The 19,347-nt window shown below is 41.1% G+C and overlaps 1 protein-coding gene across 4 annotated transcripts in view; it reads right to left on the bottom strand.

The window, feature by feature from the left end:
- The window catches only part of aldh1a3 (aldehyde dehydrogenase 1 family, member A3), a 48,910-nt gene that overhangs the window by 5,389 nt on the left and 24,174 nt on the right, over positions 1-19,347 (bottom strand). The window contains exons 7-12 of one of the 4 annotated variants that reach the window (XM_041992852.1): positions 17,287-17,415; positions 15,715-15,828; positions 8,071-8,173; positions 5,837-6,021; positions 4,715-4,879; positions 1,882-2,039 (exon numbers count right to left, since the gene is read on the bottom strand). In XM_041992852.1, the coding sequence (XP_041848786.1) occupies positions 1,882-2,039; positions 4,715-4,879; positions 5,837-6,021; positions 8,071-8,173; positions 15,715-15,828; positions 17,287-17,415 (854 nt within the window). The remainder of the gene's footprint in view (positions 1-1,881; positions 2,040-4,714; positions 4,880-5,836; positions 6,022-8,070; positions 8,174-15,714; positions 15,829-17,286; positions 17,416-19,347) is intronic. The other 3 variants (XM_041992867.1, XM_041992859.1, XM_041992876.1) reach the window with 3 other exon arrangements.

Below are 19,347 nucleotides of genomic sequence, written 5' to 3' on the forward strand. Positions count from 1 at the left end.
CTACCTTTAAACATATTTCCCCTGTACTTCAACAGTTCCACTGGCTCGCAATAAAACACAAAATCAACTATAAGTTACTGCTCCTCACTTTCAAACATATTCACAGTCTGGGCCCTCCTTATCTATACAATCTCCTCCATATTGTCAATCCCGCACTCTCAGGTCATCCTCCTCCGTTCACCTTACTGTTCCCTCTGCCCGTCTCTCTACCATGAGGAGCAGAGCTCCCCGGTTCTGGAACTCACTCCCATCCGAGCTTCGGAACATCGATTCTCTTCCATCGTTCACATCTGCACTCAAAACCCACCTGTTTAAACTGGCATACTCCCTGTAACTCTTCTGACTGTTTTTTTTATCTCAATGTCTTTTCAACGGTTTTTAACTCTTATGTAATTTATTTTTTATCTTTTTGTTTACGGTGACCTTGGGTGTGGAAAGGCGCCAAGAAATAAAATGTATTATTATTATTATTATTACTATTATTATTATTATTATTATTATTATTATTATTATTACTATTGTTATTATTATGACATTAGGCCTGGTTGGAATGAGCATGTAGCTCTGTGTCATGCTGAAGCTTATGGACTGGGCCTTGGCTGGAAGATCGAAGCAAGGTCCAGAGCTTTAGCATAAAAAACTTGCCAATGCCAGATTTAAGTACGCTGTTTGGTTTATTTTAAAAATGAGCAGGCTATGAGGGCTGATGCCATGGCCAACAAAATGATGTGTATTAATATCACTGATTTCTGGAAAGAGATGAGGGCCCTCAATTGGGGTCGACCTTTTCTTCCTTACACTGTGAGGGCAGCTCTGAAGAAGATAATCTTGCAGCATGATGGGACCGCATTATAGTTCCTGCATAGCGATCAATATGAGGAGGAGTTTGATGTAAGTGATGAATCAATAAGTATAAAGACACATGAGGTACATGATGCTATGCATAAACTACCTAACAACAAAGCATGAGACATAGATTTAATCACTGCGGAGCATTTGAAACATGCTAGTCTGAGGCCTGCTCCTCTCTTAGCTCTAAACTTTACTGGTTTTATGATCCACAGTGTGATACCAGACTTCAATGATGTCCATCTTGCTTGTGCCAGTAATGAACGACAAAACTGGAAAGGTTAGCTGCCTGGATGATTATAGGCCTCTTGCGTTAGCCAGTGTCTTATCCAGGGTTGTTGAAAGAATCCTGCTTGACACATGTACATGTGTCAGCCTAGAACTGACACATGTATATGTGCTCTTAAAGAAATAGTGAATCTGTACAAGGCCAAAACCTCTTCTGTACTCATGTGTTTTATTGATCCTTCCACAGCATTTGATCGAATAAATCAGAAACACCATTACACATAAATTTAGTTTTTGCTCTACTGTGTCCTTGTTTCATCACATCATTTTGCACGGCCCATCTGTGGTCATCTTATAAAAAATCTTCCATGTGGAAGTTAAAAGTTGCATACAATGATGCTACGAGAATAATACCTAACGTTCCCAGAGGAGGGAGGGCCAGCCAGATGTTGCCACTGCAGGATCGAGCACACTCGAAGCACTTTTAAGAGACTTACTGGCTGGAATGTTGATGTGTTTTTAGGTGATCTTTCTGTGTTTTTATATTTTCTTTCTCTTGCTCATATTCTGTTTTATGTGTGTTCTTTAGGTCATTTGAGTCACTGCTTTACCCCACAGAACTCAAACCCTGCAAGCCGAACATCAGCATCAGCATCCAGAAACCCTCAAACACACCACAGAAATATCAAACCTACTAAGATCTGAGACTTAATTCATTCCTGTATTTTGTCCTCAACAATTTACTGTTTTGATTGTTACCACAGTAATGAAAAACCCAACCTGTTATCCAGACTGTGAACTCACCACACAGTTCCCGTCTCCATGGCTGCAGACACTGACAGAGCTCTGTCCATACTGGTTGTAAAGACGGCCGACACCAGACCATACGGAGAGTTGTTGGCTCTCTCTACAGCCTCCTGCTGGTTCTCAAAGCTTAGTATACACTGGACTGGACCAAAGATCTGGATGGACAGGCATCAGTGGAGAACAGGTAAACAGACTATACAGTAGAGAAGTGATTGTAATGTGATGATCACTGATGTCAAGTCTAAGAAAGGATTTTAATCTGAAGTCTTTTCTGGCCCTTTAACAAAATGTAAAAAGATCAACAAAAATAATTTTTTGTAACAGATTGTGTACAACAGCTTTTGTGATGCAAAAGGTCTCAGAAACTGTGTGTTTCAAATATGATACTGTCATGATCATGGGCTGTGTTTGTGTCATGATCATGTATGTCATTTTTTAGTTATGATTTTGGTTTATAGTTCTGGCTTTTGTCATGTTTAGTTTCTGTTTTAAGATCATGGTTTGGGTTTTGGGGTTTTATCATGTTTAGTTCAGTTTGTAGTTTTCCCTCATGTGCTGTGTTTTCTGTTCCTGGCTCATTAACTCACCTGATTTTGATTCACTTCACCTGTTCTCAATTTGGTCCATCTGTGTATATATACCCCATGGTTTTCAGTTTGCCCTTGTCAGATCCTTATTTTGTTTATATCTGTCATGTGTGGCTTCCTGTCCTGTGATTTGACAATAAAACCTTGTCACCTGCACTGTTCTGCCTCCTGCCTTTACTGCCTGCATTTGGATCCTCACCTCCGCTGCCATTCATGACAGAAGGATCTGACCAGAAATGGACCCAGCAGGCGGTATGATGACTTTGTTTGAATACTTCAGTCCTGAGGCAGCTAAATGCCTCCCGACTGTAGAGGATCAAGACCTGGTGTACCCCGAACCTCCTCCTACCAGATCCAGAAGGAGGAGGTCGTCCAGGCAACAGGGACGGCAGCTCCCTGTGAGCATAACCTTGAGCGAACTGGTGGGACGGCTCTTTGGTTTGGACACGGAGCCAGAGCCGCGGGGGTATTCAGAGAGGTCGCCGTTCTGGGGGTCCAGACTGGCGATAAGTCCAACGCCACTTGGGTGGTCCACGTCACAGGTGTCGCCACCAGCTCCAAGGTCCACGTCACGGGTGTCGCCACCAGCTCCAGGGTCCACGTCACGGGTGTCGCCACCAGCTCCAGGGTTCACATCACAGTTTTTGCCACCAGCTCCAGTGCTTCAGTGCCCCACGCCTGCGCCCAGGTCCTGCCCAGGTCTTTAGCGTCCCATGCCTGCGCCACAGCCCTGCCCAGCTCTGCAGAGTCCCACGCCGGCACCCCTGTCCTGTCCAGGCTCCGCAGGGTCCCACGCCAGTGCCCCGGTCCTGCCCAGCTCTTTAGCGTCCCGCACCAGTGCCCAGGTCTACTTCCCCAGTACTTCCCTGTTATCTGCGCGGCCTCCGGGCCGCCCCCCTGACCTTTGTTTCCCAGATTTTTCTACTTGGGTCTGGTTTGAATATAAAACCTTGTCACCTGCACTGTTCTGCCTCCTGCCTTGACTGCCTGCAGTTGGGTCCTCACCTCTGCCGCCATTCATGACATGATACAACCTTATTACTGTGTGAAAAAAACTACTATGAATGTAAATTTTATTGTATTTTATTTATATAGCACTTTACCGCAACCCGCTGGTGAACCAGTGACTTACAAAAATGATTAAAACAACAATTTAAAAACACACCAGAAAACAATTACATTAGTAAATGTAAGATAAAAAAATAAAAGCACAAAAAATAAAAAGATACAAGAGAAAAATAAAATTAGAAGTGTCACCACACTACTGGGTGTTAAAGGCCATTCTGAGGTGTGTTTTAATTTTCTGTTATATACTCTGGTGTGTGAAGGCTTTTAAATTTTGTTTTTAATATGTAGTTTGATTTTATTATGTAAAGCACTTTGTGTTGCTTTGTGCATGAAAAGTGCTGTACAAATAAAATTTGATTTGATTTTAAGGGCTAAGAATACAATTTTTTTTGTTTGTTTTAGCGTTAGCCTGGTTTGTAAAATTTCATATAAAAGTCTAGGAATTTAAAGAAATTTTATGTTTTCTTTGTCCAAACATCAACATAAATTCCTCCCAGAACATTTATTTATTTATGAAGATTTATTCATCAAACTTTGGTATTTCATGAAAATCTTTTGGTGGAGCTCAGCAGCCATGTACCCGTACATTATCTTTTTACATTTATTTGCATTTGTACATCTATATTTAAAACGTATATATTTCTATATCTTATTTTCATTTTCATACAGACTTTGATGAACTGGTTCTGAGAACCTGCTCAGAGCAACTATGTTGGATTCTTCAGCACCTTTTCAGTATAAGTCGACAGATCTGGAGGATTTTTACCATAAAATCCAAAATGAGCACATAATTCTAATGAAAGATGAACTCATTTACACCTGAATTTATTTAGAACTAAATAAAACCAAAATAAATAAGTACAAATAAGAAGAAAAATTATAAAAAAGTTAAAGACTGGAATAAAATAGAATACTATTAAATATTAGATAAATCAATAACAACAAAAACAAAGAAAATATATAGAAATAATAACTTTAAAAAGTACACAAATCAAGTTAAGTCAATAAAAATAGATGAATTAAATAAAAATAAAAACGAACTGGAAGCAGTGCAACATTCAACATCAAGGGGTTAAAATGTCAGTTCTATCTTCTCGTTCTATTTGACATAAGTTTCATGAGGTTTGATTATTTTTTCCGAACACTATCAGCTCTGCATCTGTGGTGAAACAAACCTCTTCCTTTGCAATCCTCATGTGATCTTTGACTCCAGAGAAGATGGTGGGCTGGATGAAGAGGCTCTTCTCACCTACAGCTCCTCCTCCATGTTCCAGTCTGGCCCCCTCGTTTTTCCCACTTTCTATCAGATCCATAATTTTATCAAACTGCTGCTGGTCAATCTGAAGGATTCAGAAATACAATGGATGAATATCAATTAATCGTAGGAGAATAATTCCACATTCACTGATTTATTGTTGAATTCTTCCAGACATGAAGATGTTTTCATGTGTGAGTGGATCCAGCGGCCTCAGGTGCAGCGATGGCTGACCTACAGGTAACTACATGACTACTTTCTTCTTCTATGATCTGCGTTTTGTATCCTAGATGGAGTTCTAGCTCCTATCAGACAAAGCTGCTACTCCAGTTTTAAAGCTTCACGCACAGAGTTGTTTGTCCATTCAGAGACACCGTAGTAAAAATGGCGGCAGCTGCCATGTATGTGAACCCACGGCCAGTAGATATAAATGTTTCATTCTAAGAGAATAAAAACATAACAGTTGCTTCAGTAAAGTGATTAGATACCAATAGAAACGATTTTTAATAATAGATTACATTTTTCTGTCACTGACCCTTGAAAAAGTTCTCTCCCAAAAACTGCTATAAAAAAAACTACAGATTATTTTTTGTATTAATCTTCCAAAAGACTTTAGTCCTATTAAAACTGCCAATTATTAAAATGTTTTTTAACCCTTTAAATGACAGTTTGAACACATGACGTCCCCGTTTTATGAAAAAAGAAAAACAAAACAAAACAAAACAAACAAAAAAAAATATATAGAATATGATTTAAATAATTATGTATCTGGGCTTTTTAATTAGGAATGAAGTTGATTTAGCAATTTGAGCAAAAAAAGTGGAAAATAATATCAAACTGTAATGTTTTACATCAGTGTTGGGGCAAGGACTTTTTGTCCTGTAAGGGGAAGAAATTTGTCCTGTTGACCTTTAAAATAATAAAAGCTGGAATTTCAAAGTTCTTACATGGAATCATCCCATATGGTGAAACACAGCCAGGAAAATTACCTGAAGGGACAAAAAGTCTAGAACTACCCACAATCAGAGTGTAATGTCCATACCTGTGGTCCATGTGTGGTCTGAGGGTCCATAGGGTCTCCGATGACGATCTTCTTAGCGTTTTCTACGCTGCGCTGCACAAATTCTTCATAAATACTTTCCTCCACAAAGATCCGTGATGCAGCCGTGCAGCATTGACCCTGGTTATAAAACGCTCCTTTCTGAATTTCCTCCACAGCCAGCTGCACTGCACACACATCAAACAGCTGCTTAAATTCTTCTACAGATGAATCCAGTTCTTTGTGTTTGGGTGGTCTGCGTGTTTCCTGCAGCCCACAGGTCAAAGAGAACAGGGCCGACATAGTCCAGGTAAAAGTTATAAGTAGAGACGCTTCTGTATCGGTCAGCAGATCGATCTGTAGATCCACCTCATCTCATCCAGTCTGTCCAACCAGCTGACTCCATCAAATACAACATATTTAAACCAAATAATCCGTATCAGGTTTCCAGTCTGCACGGGACATTTATTTATAGATATGCATGTTTTGTAAATGATTTGCTGTTTTATTGTGCAGCTCTTTGGTCAGCAGTGTTATGTTTAAAGTGCTTTGTAAATAATCTGTACTGGATTGGACTGGACGTAATGGAACTGGACTAGACTGGATGGGACGGGACAGGATGGGATGGGACTGGACTGGATGGAATGGAACTGGACTAGACTGGATGGGACAGGACAGGATGGGATGGGACAGGACTGGACGGGATGGGACTGGACTAGACTGGATGGGAATGGACTGGACGGGATGGGACAGAACAGGACAGGACAGAACTGGACAGGACTGGACATGATTGGGATAGAATGAGACGGGACTGGACTGGACTGGACGGGATGGGACTGGACTAGACTGGATGGGACAGGACTGGACAGGACCAGACTAGACTGGACTGGATGGGACAGGACAGGACAGGACTAGACTGGACATGATTGGACTAGACTGGATGGGACAGGACTGGACAGGACCAGACTAGACTGGACTGGATGGGACAGGACAGGACAGGACTGGACCGTGGTAACCATATTAAATCTACCGATTCTCATCCTGATGACTGAAACCTTTAACTAAAGTTTCAGTCTGAGTTTTCCTCTCTAATCACCTCATTTAACGTCAGTTCATCATCTTGTTGATCCAGATTTAAATCTGAACCTAACACCAGTCTCTGGACCAGAAATGAGTGTTGAATTCAGAATCTTAGCTGAAGGAAGATGTTAAAAATCCAAACTTACTCATTTTACTAAAACGACATGTAGATTGTTTTCTGTTTCCATGGCAACTGAATGCTGGATCACAGCTACACACCACTCAGAAGAAACAGAGCATCCAATCACGATGCAGTTTATTTAAACTCAGATCTGAACAGGAAGTCAGAACCTGTCCGAATCAGAACCTGTCAGGACTGGTCCAAATCAGAACCGTTCTGGATCAGAACTGATCCAGTTCAGAACCTGTCCAAATCAGAACTGGTCTGTATTAGAACCTGATCATATCAGAACCAGTCCATGTCAGAACCAGTACGTATTAGACCCAGTTTGTATCAGAACTGGTCTGGATCAGAACATATCCAAATCAGAACTGGTACGGAACAGAACTGGTCCAGATTAGGTCTTGTCAGGACCGGCTCACAGAGGATTTGCAGGAATTCACGTGGGAACAAGAGGACAGAGTTTTTTCCATGATTTCCAGTCAGAATCCACATATGGACAACAATCTGTTAGTTTGTAGTCCTGGACCACAGAGTCCTGAACATGGAGCTCACTGGTGGGAACCAGTAGGTGGCCACCTAAGTGGGCGGTCCATGTATGACGGTCATGTCCCTCCCTCTGCTCACTTCCTGTTTATCTCAGGCCAGATAAACCAAATTAATGCTTATAAAATGTTAAAAGAACGAGAATGATGATGATGAGAGGAAGATCTTTAGGAAGATGAACATTGAGGAAGCTGCAACCGACAGAGGACAGCAGTGGCAGGAGAACCATCTCTATCCTGGACAGTTTACAGTCATTCTGAGTGAACCAGATTTTATTTTAGAGACACTGGAGGCTGCAGTTAAAGCGTCAGCCAACTCTCCTCGTTCTGTGGTGAACATCAGCTGATGGGCTCCAGCGGAACCAGGGAGAACCAGGCCATCCAGGGGCAGAACACCAGCTGTTTCACTGACCTTATGTCTAATCACACCCATCTAGCTGGAGGTTCTGGTCCAATGAAACGTGTAAAGAAAAGAGAATATATTTGCTTACAGTCGCAGTCAGCGAACACGATGCAGGGGTTTTTCCCTCCCAGCTCCAAAGTCACTCGCTTCAGGTTACTGTTGGCTGCTGCCGCTGTGATCAGCTGACCAACCTGGACACAGATAGAGAACAGACTGCATCCATGTTGCTTTAGACCACAAGTCCATGAAAAGTTTTTATAGTTCTGCGTGAGTTCTACCAGTTAACATAAATTATATGTGTTTGGTGTTTCTACATTCTGGCCAAACATGTGCACTTTGGTCTGGTCTGTTCCAGGTGTGGTTTGTTCAGATGCAGCGTTGCCAGCCTAAGCCATGCTGCCATGTTCTTTTCTGAGTGCAGAGGTTTTCTCCTTCAGCCCTTCCAAACAAGCCATACTGGTTCAGTCTGTTTCAGGGGCGTCGTCAGCCGATTTTTCCGGGTCTTTTGAGTTTAGCCCCAGAAGCAAAGACCAATCACTGTATATAGATGCAGTTAAACTTAAGTGCCGCCCGCTCCTCCAGCCGCTCCACTCCGCTATTCCTCAACAGCGACAGGCTACACACACGCACACACACACACACACTCTCACATCCAGAGCAACGCTGGGCTGAGCAGGGCTGGACTGTGGGTTGGAGGGTCTGATTAGCCCTGTCACTAACGTCAAATGAAGTTACTGGGTGTCAGATTACAGTACGTTGCTTCTATAGCGCCACAAACCCACAGCCGATAACCAGACGGCTCTGTGTGCGCATGTGCAGAGGAGAGAGCCGCAGCAGTCGGAGCGCGGCAAACCAGAGATAGCAAAGTGGACAGAAAATCTAAAGTAAAGCAGTTACAACTCCTTAGCTTTTTTAGAAGAAAAGTAAAGGGTAAGATACACAGTATTGTCCCAAATATGTGTATTTTTTGTTTGACACAAGCAGATCGCCGTCGGGGGTTGCTACACAAGACATTAGATTATGCTACATGCCAGCAGGTGTCAGTGTGTGTGCACATCTCAGGGGAAACTCCGAGAGCACGACAGAGAGATCAGCTCTGACATATGTCATGTATATCCTATACAGTCCATGTGCATATCAGCTAAATAACACCAGAATGTTTAGTTTTTAATAAAATAACTCAGTATTAACCGTTTATTGAGCAAATGAGACTTAAAGGACTTCTGCTGTGACATAGAAATCAGATCAGAATTGTTCAATTTGATCTGTTAGGGGTATAATGTTAGGGGACACACTGATAGTCTTTTTCTGAGGATTAGTTATGGAAATTGGGAGTTGTCTTATAATCAGGAGAGAGAGTGGATAGAGGACACACACACACACACACACACACACACACACACACACATATATATATTTATATATATATATTTATATATATCAAGCTCCTCTAATTTTTAAATTTACTTCTGGTCTGGGCTAAGCCCTGGTCTGTTTCTAACTGGACTGTCATGAACATTAACTATTAAGGCCCATTTATGCTCGACGCAGAAGACAGATACGCAGATGGATAGACACTTTAGTTGTAATTCGATCCGTTATCGGGGGCCTTGCGTATCTGTCGTTTGATGTAGCAAACTGAGCAATACCACCAGAAACCCCGGGCAGTGTTGAGCCACACTCTAACATGTGACCAGTGAAAGGAACAAACCAGAGAAGAAGAGAGAACAGGACGATGGAGAAACAGAACAACTAATTCTCATGAGAAATGAACGGGCAATGAAAAATGTTCCACCCAACATTAATGTGCAGTGTTGGTAACTGATCAGCTCTATGTGGACGGACAATTATACAAAATTACTGAGATCACAACACGGTTATTCTGACTTAAAAAGTGCTTAAAGTTGCTTAAAGTGGGAAAACTTTGTAGAGACAAGTAGCCTAAAAAATAACCATAGGTGCTCTTCAGACTGATTTTCTAAACTTATATAAAAGCCTTTATTTTTATATGGCAAAACAACTAAAAAAGACTAACCCGTTGTGACCAACTAGGTCTTCATCAGGGTCAGTATCTGCTGTGACTCACATACCTGTGTTAAATCTTACTAATAAGCTAACGTACATCCATGTATATGCTCACTGGTTGACAGACAAGGAAGTGGTTGGATGAAAGAAAGCCCATATCCAACACTCTGACTATACTCAATCTTAAATAGACCACATATGTATAAAAGAACTACACCTTTTAATATAGGTCTAAATATTACTACTAATCCTCACTGGAAGAACAGCGGTAGTCAAAATAAAAACCTTACCGCAGATTAATTACTTGTTCTCTTCATCCCCAGATAACTGGTCCAGAACTCAACTCATTAACACAATTTTATTGAAAAAAAAAAAAAACCCAGAATTTCACTTGCAACATTACAAGTGGCAAGGACTCGAGGCACCAAACTTCCATCGTTACCTACTCACAAGTCAAGTTCCCAATTTAGAGAAATAGATCAATAAACATAATCGTAATTAGCCCCAACTGGAACTGGAACAACATCATTGTGAAAACATCTCAATCTCAGACTTACATTTCCTCCCGCAATCAATAAAAAAGGCAAAAATCTGAAGATCAGTTAAAAAAAAGTACATTACAACCGTCTCAGCTTAGTGAACAACTCACCAAAATCAACAATCACAAAACATTAATCTCTAAATTATACATACTCATCTTCAGATGTAATACTTTCATAACACTCCCAACATCCTAGTGGAAAATTGATCTTCTCTCCCTGCTGGAGGATCCTGCGCTGGAGTAATGTCTATTAAAGAAGAGCGTGGGCAAAAATATTTCAAACTTAAAAGTGTTGTGACATGTGAAAGACGCCTAACTAAAAAACAAAATACACTTAAAACGGGAACTAAAAAATAAAGAAAATATTGACTGAAATATTATATTTATTTATTTATTTGCTGTTCTAATAATTTTAAGGTTGTCTTTTTATCAATTTTTGCCTTTCCCACAACGTCCCTCTTCATGGCAGCATCCATTACAGCTATATGTACCAGGCTGATTATGCTAATTAGCGACTTCTAGGACAGCCAATAGCTGCTGTTCTTACTGAGGAGTGGGAACAGTGGCTGGAGAGAAGGATCAGTCCCTGAAGCTGTTTATTACCAGGAACTACATGGACCAGTCAGACCATGTCCTGTGGGGGATGAAGGGGACAAAGTTGCCGTTCTGCTTCAACTACAAAGTGAAAATCAAATCAAATCTGATTTGATTTGATTTGACAAGTTCTATGTCTCCTTGTTTTGTATTAGTGCAGCCAATAAGATTTTTTTCATGTCAACTGCTGCACAAAACTTGTAAATTGTAAAGATTGTAATTTCTGAATTTATTGTTTAAGTATTTATCACTAATACAGTGAAAATGAGAGGAAATGTGAATATTTGCTTTGCAAGGTGATTTCAGTGCACCCCTAAATTTTCTGCTTGCGCTTCTAAAAATTTAAGTTAGGGGCCGCTGTGCTCCTCGTAAAGAAAGTTAGTCTGGAACCCTGCTTAAACACAGAGCCATGTCAGCTGGCAGACACACATGCACACAAAGAAGCAGTGGAGTGCACTCACACACGCTTCAGTAATATGCCTGTAGCCTCATTTCTGTGGTCGGATCATGAACACACTGAGGTTTGTCACTTAGAAGGTTCGTGGAGCTCGTACAAAGGGAAAAGAGGTTAAAACTAGATCTTTCAGTTTCCACATGTGTACTCAGCTTGTTTTAGGCAAAGAGGAGGAGCAACTCCTATTAATAGAAGCTTAAACTTTGACATTAATCGCAGATCGAGAAGGCAGATTTATAATAGTTGCAATATCTATTCAAAATGTTAAGTTATGTATCGCAAATATATATGGACCAAATGTTGATGATCCTCCTTCTTTCACTCCCTCTTCGCCTCACTCTATGGTCACTCAGATAACACATTAATTATAGGAGGTGATTTTAACATTATACTGGACAAAAAAAGTACCACAGAAAGTTACTAAGTCTGGAAATCCTCAGAAACTGTTAAACAGTACATGAAGGATTTTGTCTTTGTGATGGTTGGTGCTCTCACCATCCCACACTAAGAGAATACACCTTCTTTTCTGTGTTCTTTGGGAAGCAGGAAAAGCAGTAATGAGAGAGAAAATAATTTCCTTTTCTTCTCATAAGAAAAAATAGTCTGCAAACTCTGTGAAGCTCTCCAGCATATGCCCAACAATAAAGCTCCAGGTCCAGATGGTTACCCAGCAGAATTCTACAAAGAATTCTGGACAACGCTGGCACCCACTTTCTACAGTATGATATTAGAAATACGGTGGTCTCTTGCCATATCGCGGTTCATCTTCTGCGGTCTCGCTGTTTTGCAGATTTTCTTTTGTATGCACTGCATATGTAAGATTATGTAAATCCTATTTCAACTATTCAATGTCCAAATTTTACTGTAGGAATCAGCCCACTGTGCTTTGTTTCTTGATTGGCCAAAGGACTCTGTCTAGAGTCAGTATACTTCGTGTCCCACAGTTTCTGTTTCATCAATAAATGTAAATCTTAAAATAATTAGCAAAGCTTTGGCCAGAAGGATGAAAAAATAACCCCTCTAATAATACATCCTGACCAAACAGGCTTTATTAAAGGTAGACATTCCTCTACTAACATGCGTAGATTAATTAACATAATAGATTATTTGACCCTACAAAATCTGGAATCCACTTCTTTAGATGCAGAAAAAACATTTGACCAAGTAAACTGGAAATTGTGTGAAGACCAATGATCAAACTTCTCCAAGCTTCTGTTTGGACAGAGGCACCAGGCAGGGCTGCCCGCTTTCTCTTCACTTTTTGCTATTTTTATTGAACCCTTAGCTGCTTCCATAAGACAAAATAACACATTACACAACATTACATGTTACATGTAAGTTCGTCAGAAAATCTGAGTTTGTGTCAGCAGATATTGAACCAATCAGGACCAAGTTCTGTCATCAACGGAAGCAGGTAGGGGGGTGCCCAGTCTACTACATCTGAGTAGTAGCAGTAGTGCGTGGCCACGGGGGGCTCTGGCTGGGGCCTTCCTCTGCCATCCGGGGTCACCTTTGTTGTGGGGTGGTTGAGGTTTAGGGTCCAAGATTGCTGTTGATCGCCTGTGGTCTCTGGGCCACCCTAGTCTGCCTCTAGCCTCTGTATAGGCACGGTCACATCTGCAGGATCACACTCAACTCTGATCACTCCTTATTTCTCATCCTCTGCATGCTGACAGTCACTGAGTTGTCCAGGGGGTTTATACACTAAGAGATGCGTGTGTTTAGTTTTCTTTGTGTGTGTATCTGGTACTTTGGCTGTTGTTGTCATACACATTTCCTTTTTTTGTTTTTGTTTTGTTGTAGTTTTTTTTAGAAGATCCTGATGATTGTCAGCTTAGTTTACCTATTAAAGCTGTAGTAAATTCTCTGTTGTGTGTCTGTACAAGTGTAGCAGCTGGTTGTCTGGTGTTATGTCGGATTAAAGGTTGTTGCTTCTGTCTGCTGTATCTTTGTCTCCCCTTTCTTTTTTCTACTTTCCTTTTACTTCTATTCACTATTCTCCTTTTTTCCTGTCCTTCTGGCCAGGTCCAGCAAGATTACAGAAATTCCAAAATTCAAAATACATACATAAGATAAAAAACAATAAATAAAAAATAAAAAATCTGATAATGAAGAGGAGTCTGGCTAGTAAAAAAAGAAATGTAGAGATGGCGGGAGCTTTAGAAGAAAGTTTGTGTAAGGGGCAAAAAATAAGAAATCAGGAAGGGGGCAAAAACTTCAGTTTTCTGTTCATTCAAATGGAGGAACTCAAGTGCCATCCAGGTCTCTCAGACAGTTAAGCAACCCAGAAACAGAAGTTTCTTTTGATTTGAGGGAAACATAGATCTGAAGATCATCCGCAAAGCAGCGATAGGAGATCCCATGCTTGCTAAATATTGTACTAGTGGAAGCATATATAGGGAGAATAGAAGGCTTAAATGGATCCCTGTGGGACCCCAAAGGAAAGAGTAGCAGCTACCAAAAAATACTTTGCAAACTGGACAGTAAAAGTCCAATCAGCAAGATCGGACCGAAGCCAGTTTAAAACAGCACCTCTTAAACAACACCGTCCCAACTGACTTAGAAGGATCAGGTGGTCTATTGTATCAAAAGCTGCAGTAAGAGCCAAAAGGATCAAGGTAGCTGGGCAACCTGCATCAAGACTTTAAGATTGTTAAAGATTTTTTTAAAGTGCTATTTCCATGCTATAATGGAACTTAAAACCTGTTGGAATTTATCTAAAATAGATTAAAAAAAATAGATTTACCTGTAATTGCGACAGCCCTAATTTAAGGTAAATGGCCCTGTAATTAGCAAGAATAGCGGGGTCCAAGTCAGGTTTCTTAAAGAGAGTCTGCAATATAGCCTGTTCTGCATTGTTTTATTCTGTCATTAGTGAAACAAAGAATGGGTCAATCTGGTTAAAGTGGCACCTTAATCCCAGTTTCCACCAATGAGTCTAGCTTGATACAGGACTGGTCAGTATGCGACGGCTCAGTAAAGGACAGTGCAATGCAGAATGGGGTTAGTACGGGACAGACGGCCCAGTACAGGATGACTTGAGGCGGGACGGGGCCCGTATGCGATGGCTTGATGCAAGACGGGCTCGGGACAAAGTCGGTACAGGATGGCTCGATGCAGGATGGGGTTGATACCAGATGGCTTGATGTGAGATGGTGTTGGTATCGGATGACTTAGTACAGGACAGCCCAATGGGGAAGAGCGTTGGTACGGGATGGCTCCATATGGGACTGCTCGGTAGGGGTCTGATTGGTATGGGACGGATAGGTACGAGACTGATTGGTATGGGATGGCATGGAATGGGACTGATTGGTATGGGACGGCTCAGTAATGGACACCTCGGTACTGGATGGCTCAATGCAAGACTGGGTCCGTCCGATTCTGGACTGATTGATACGAGACGGCTCTGCAAGGAATAGGGTATGTACATGATGGCTTGTTACAGGACAGCTCAAAGAGGGACAAGGTTGACGCAGGACGGGTTGGTACAGGATGTGTTAATACAGGACGGGTTGGTACGGGACAGCTTGATGAGGGGACTGGTCTGTACTGGCCATCACGGTCACAGACAGCTTGCTCCCCTTTTTGTATGCATTTCCACAGGTAAAAACTGGGAAGGGTATTTAGGACCCTTCCATTGGGGTCCCTATCTTACCGATCCAACCCTAAAGTGTGGAGTTCGACACAATGCAATCCATTGATTGGTTGAAAGAATGATCACTTCCTGTATTACTTCATGCTCCATGTTAAAATATACAGTGGAGTTATTGTTATTAAAAGCCACATGTCAAGAAGAAAGAACTGCTGGATGTCCACCATTCTCGACCTTTGTCTCTGTGTCACGTTCTTTATTATATTTCAAGGAAGGTGTTGCATTGCTATGACATCATGCTATTGTGTAGTTAACACATGAATCGCTATCCAGTTGATACCCCGCCTACCGGGTAAGGGTACGGTTGCTATGGAAACATAACAGAGATCAGGGTTTAGAGAAATGTCCCAAGCTGGACCCCTTGATGGTAATGGCTGATGGTAACACTGAAACAGCAGCTGGATCCTACATCAGTGAACTGAGCTGTTATTCATCTAAAAAAATAATTCAGATGAAGTTGTCGTACCTCTGTGGAGCCAGTGAAGGCAACTTTATCCACATCTCTGTGGTCAGCAATAGCTGCTCCAGCAGTGGGCCCAAACCCTGGAACGATGTTCACAACTCCAGGAGGAAACTCCGCCTCAAATGAAAACCCAGAAACCACATTAGTGAAGCAACACACACGGTACTGTCCAGTGACCTCATGGGGTAAGTCACAGGTGCGTTTCCTCTAATTATTGTCCTCTAAGACTTGTTCTACTCATAGAGTTTACGGTCCAAACACCGACTTCACATCAAACTTAAACCCATAATAAGTCCACAGAAATGATCTTTAGCTTCTTCTCTGACCAAATTTATTCAGGAACCAGAACCAGATGTAGAACCTGCTGCAGCACCACTCAGTAGAAGTTGGATGGAGTCATGTTTCTATTGTGTTCTATCAGCTTCCTGTGGAACTGAGGCTCCTGATTTTTTAGTTTTCCAGAGGAATCTGTGTCCAATCTGGCTGAATCCCAGATTTCCTGGTTGTTGTTGTTTTATCCTTCTCATTATGATGCTCCAACATTTTCTGTTGGAAGTCGTTCTGAAGGAGGTCTCACATATTCTAGGGAGGTATTTCCCCATCTTTAATCAATAGTGTAATTGTTCGATTTGAAAGAAAGATTTCTTGTTTTCACACTCAAATATCATCTTGCCGTCTCTCTAAAATTCTGTTCTCACACTCAAAAAGTCCCTTCTTGCTCTCAAATATATCGCCGTCCTTTTAAAACTCTGCTCGTCTTCTCAAGTTTAGTGTTGCAGGTTCAACTCTACTGTGCTCAAGCAACAGAGTCCCTTTCCCTCACACTAAGAGATGCCTTCTCTGCTCTAAAAACTTCTGCTCTTGGATCTTTTTTCCTCTCGTTGGGGTTGCTGAATGAGCTGTCTGTCAAATGTCCTCCAGTCAATAGAATACTAGATAAATGCTGACCGAGCAAATGGTCACCGCCTGAGTCTGTGTTGCATGTCATTACTGATGATGGTGTCCTGATGGTTCTCTGAAGATGCTGAAAGACCAAAGTTTTTTCCAAACTGTCACTGAGAAAAATTTATTGAACTTGATGATGAACCTCTGATGGAATTTGGACCGAAGTGAGAAAAGACCCATCACTGATGGATGTTTCTGTTCCAGGAACTATTCTGTCTCTTCTCTGAGTGTCTCTGCATCAATTCTTTGTTTCTATGTTTTAAATAGGATGAAGTTGGTCAGTGAAGGCACCACTTATCCTGTTTTTTTTCCTCTTGTATTTGTTGAATAAATGTTCATTTAAATCACAGAATCAAGTTTTTATTGCATTTTATTTTATTTTTTTTTTGTGGATGTGATTTTAAAGTATCAGCACTAAACAAGCTTTGGCCCACGATAATAGTGTAGTCAAGATTTTTATATCTTCAGCTTTAACTCCCTCCCTGTTTTGTTTAAGGGTTACGTTTCAATTCACTGGGTGAAATTCAGCAAGAGGAAGACATGAAAACCCAACTTTTTATGAGTAGAACAGTGATTTAAAGTTATTTACTCATTTCAGCTCAACTTTAACTAAAAAAAATTACATCAGACCTCTTTGATAAGAGATCCAACATGGAGGGCTGTGAGGGGGGTCTGCTCCGCGGGTTTAATCACCACCGTGTTCCCACAGCTTAGGGCTGGAGCGATCTTCCACATGAACATCAGGAGAGGAAAGTTCCACTAAAAAAAACCACAAAAGACAACAGAGTAAATAACTGCCTTCATCACTAAGTAGAGGCAAAAATGTACATCTCGCTGCCACAAGACACACCTCATCATCATTTTTGTCATCATCCTGTCAGCTCCTCGTTGTCTTTTACAAAACCAACCCCAACATACAGACCTGGGGCCATACTTATCAAGCATCTTAGGCCTGGTACACACAAGGATTTTTTCAATCTTATGAGATTTTTTATCGGTTCGAGACCTCACACGTGAAGATAAAAAATCAGGCATTTAATGGTTTTGATCATAGTGTGTGTGGTGGCTACGATAATCTAATCACAGAACAATACACACATAACAATGCTAACCTGCAACTGATCTACAATCTAGTTCTCCGAGCCGGATATCTCATGTGACCAAATGTGATCTAACAAAAACGTTGAAGAAGAACCATAGCAACAACCGGCAAAAAACGAAGAAGAAACAGTAACAATCAGAAAGCACAACACCCAGCATGGAAGAGGATATGCAGGACAAAAAACTGAAAAAATAACAGACTGGAGACGGCGTGAACACAGACTTTATTTACTTCCTTGTTCCCCAGCCAGCTCGCTCTCTGATTGGCTACCACATCACCATCCACACAGTCACAATTCATGAGTTGTCGGCTTTTTACCACACATATGAAGATATCGGGTTGTAAATATTGAACATGTTCAATATTTTCGATTCTAGGCTATGACCCGTTTCAGAGCCGATTATTGGGACAAATCTGCTTGTAACACACCTCAGACCAAATGATAATTGTACAGAAAAATCTCATAAGACTCATGTTATTTGGGTGTTTGCCATCCTTGGTCAGGAAGAGGCAAAAATAGCCCGATAATCTTTATGTGTATACCAGGCTTTAGAGTGCCATTCGTGCTGAGAAATTGTGGAATTTAGTCCTACTCTCAAACTTAAGAATAAAAGCTATTTATCAATTTTCAATGTGTTTTAAAATGCAATTTCAATTTTCTTTAATTACAGCTTATAAGCGTTTAGCTAAATTTCCCTGTTATGTCTAATTATTAGCATCATGTTAGCAGTATAATCACATTTAGATACAGTAAGCAAATATGGGCATAAGGATCTGTTTCTGTAAGTATCATATGGATCCAGCAAACTCAATGACCTTCAGAGTAGACAGTACCACACAAACTTGGTAAACTCAACAAGCCCTATTGGATATTGCATCATATGTTTCTATACGGACGTTTCACGAGTGGTTTCAGATGTCAGATTAGGAATGTTCTTTGTCCGTGACTCTACATTAGGAGGGTTGGCACAGACAGCCAGGGGGATTTATACAACTGGCTTGAGAGACCTCACAGACTCTGTAGATCTGTTGAAGATGTCACTTTTTCTAATATTTTTTTATTTTTCATCACACTGGCATCCGGACCGATTTTTTCCCTTCAAACCATTTTTCTTTTATTTTTTTATATCACCTGCTTCAAGTAGTTCACATCAAAATAGCATCACGAACCAGAAGGAAGGTCACCACAGTCTTTTATTTGGGTGACTAATTCTACAAGGATAAGTATCTCCTCCCCTTTCCAGTTTGGTTTTCTTTTTGATTTCATGTTGTTTCAGCTATGTGGGCTCATGCTCTTAAAACTTGTTAAAAACAAGTTTTCAGAAATATTTCATGAGGACCAGGAGTAGCCGGTGAGATCCGGCATAATAACAACAATGGACACGCATTGCCAAAACAGAAAAAGGAAAAGCACAGAGGTCATCGAGGCAGTGTTTGGAACAGGCTGAGATCCCAGGCCCATCGGCCACCTCTGCCCAGTATCCTACTTGCTAACGTCCAGTCCCTAGAAAAGTTGAATGAACTCAGGGGTTGCATGAGATTTCAAACGGACAAGAGGAACTGCAATATTTAAGCCTGACCAAACATGT

The sequence above is a fragment of the Melanotaenia boesemani genome, chromosome 1 (genome assembly GCF_017639745.1).
Source record: "Melanotaenia boesemani isolate fMelBoe1 chromosome 1, fMelBoe1.pri, whole genome shotgun sequence".
Taxonomy (NCBI): Eukaryota; Metazoa; Chordata; class Actinopteri; order Atheriniformes; family Melanotaeniidae; genus Melanotaenia; species Melanotaenia boesemani.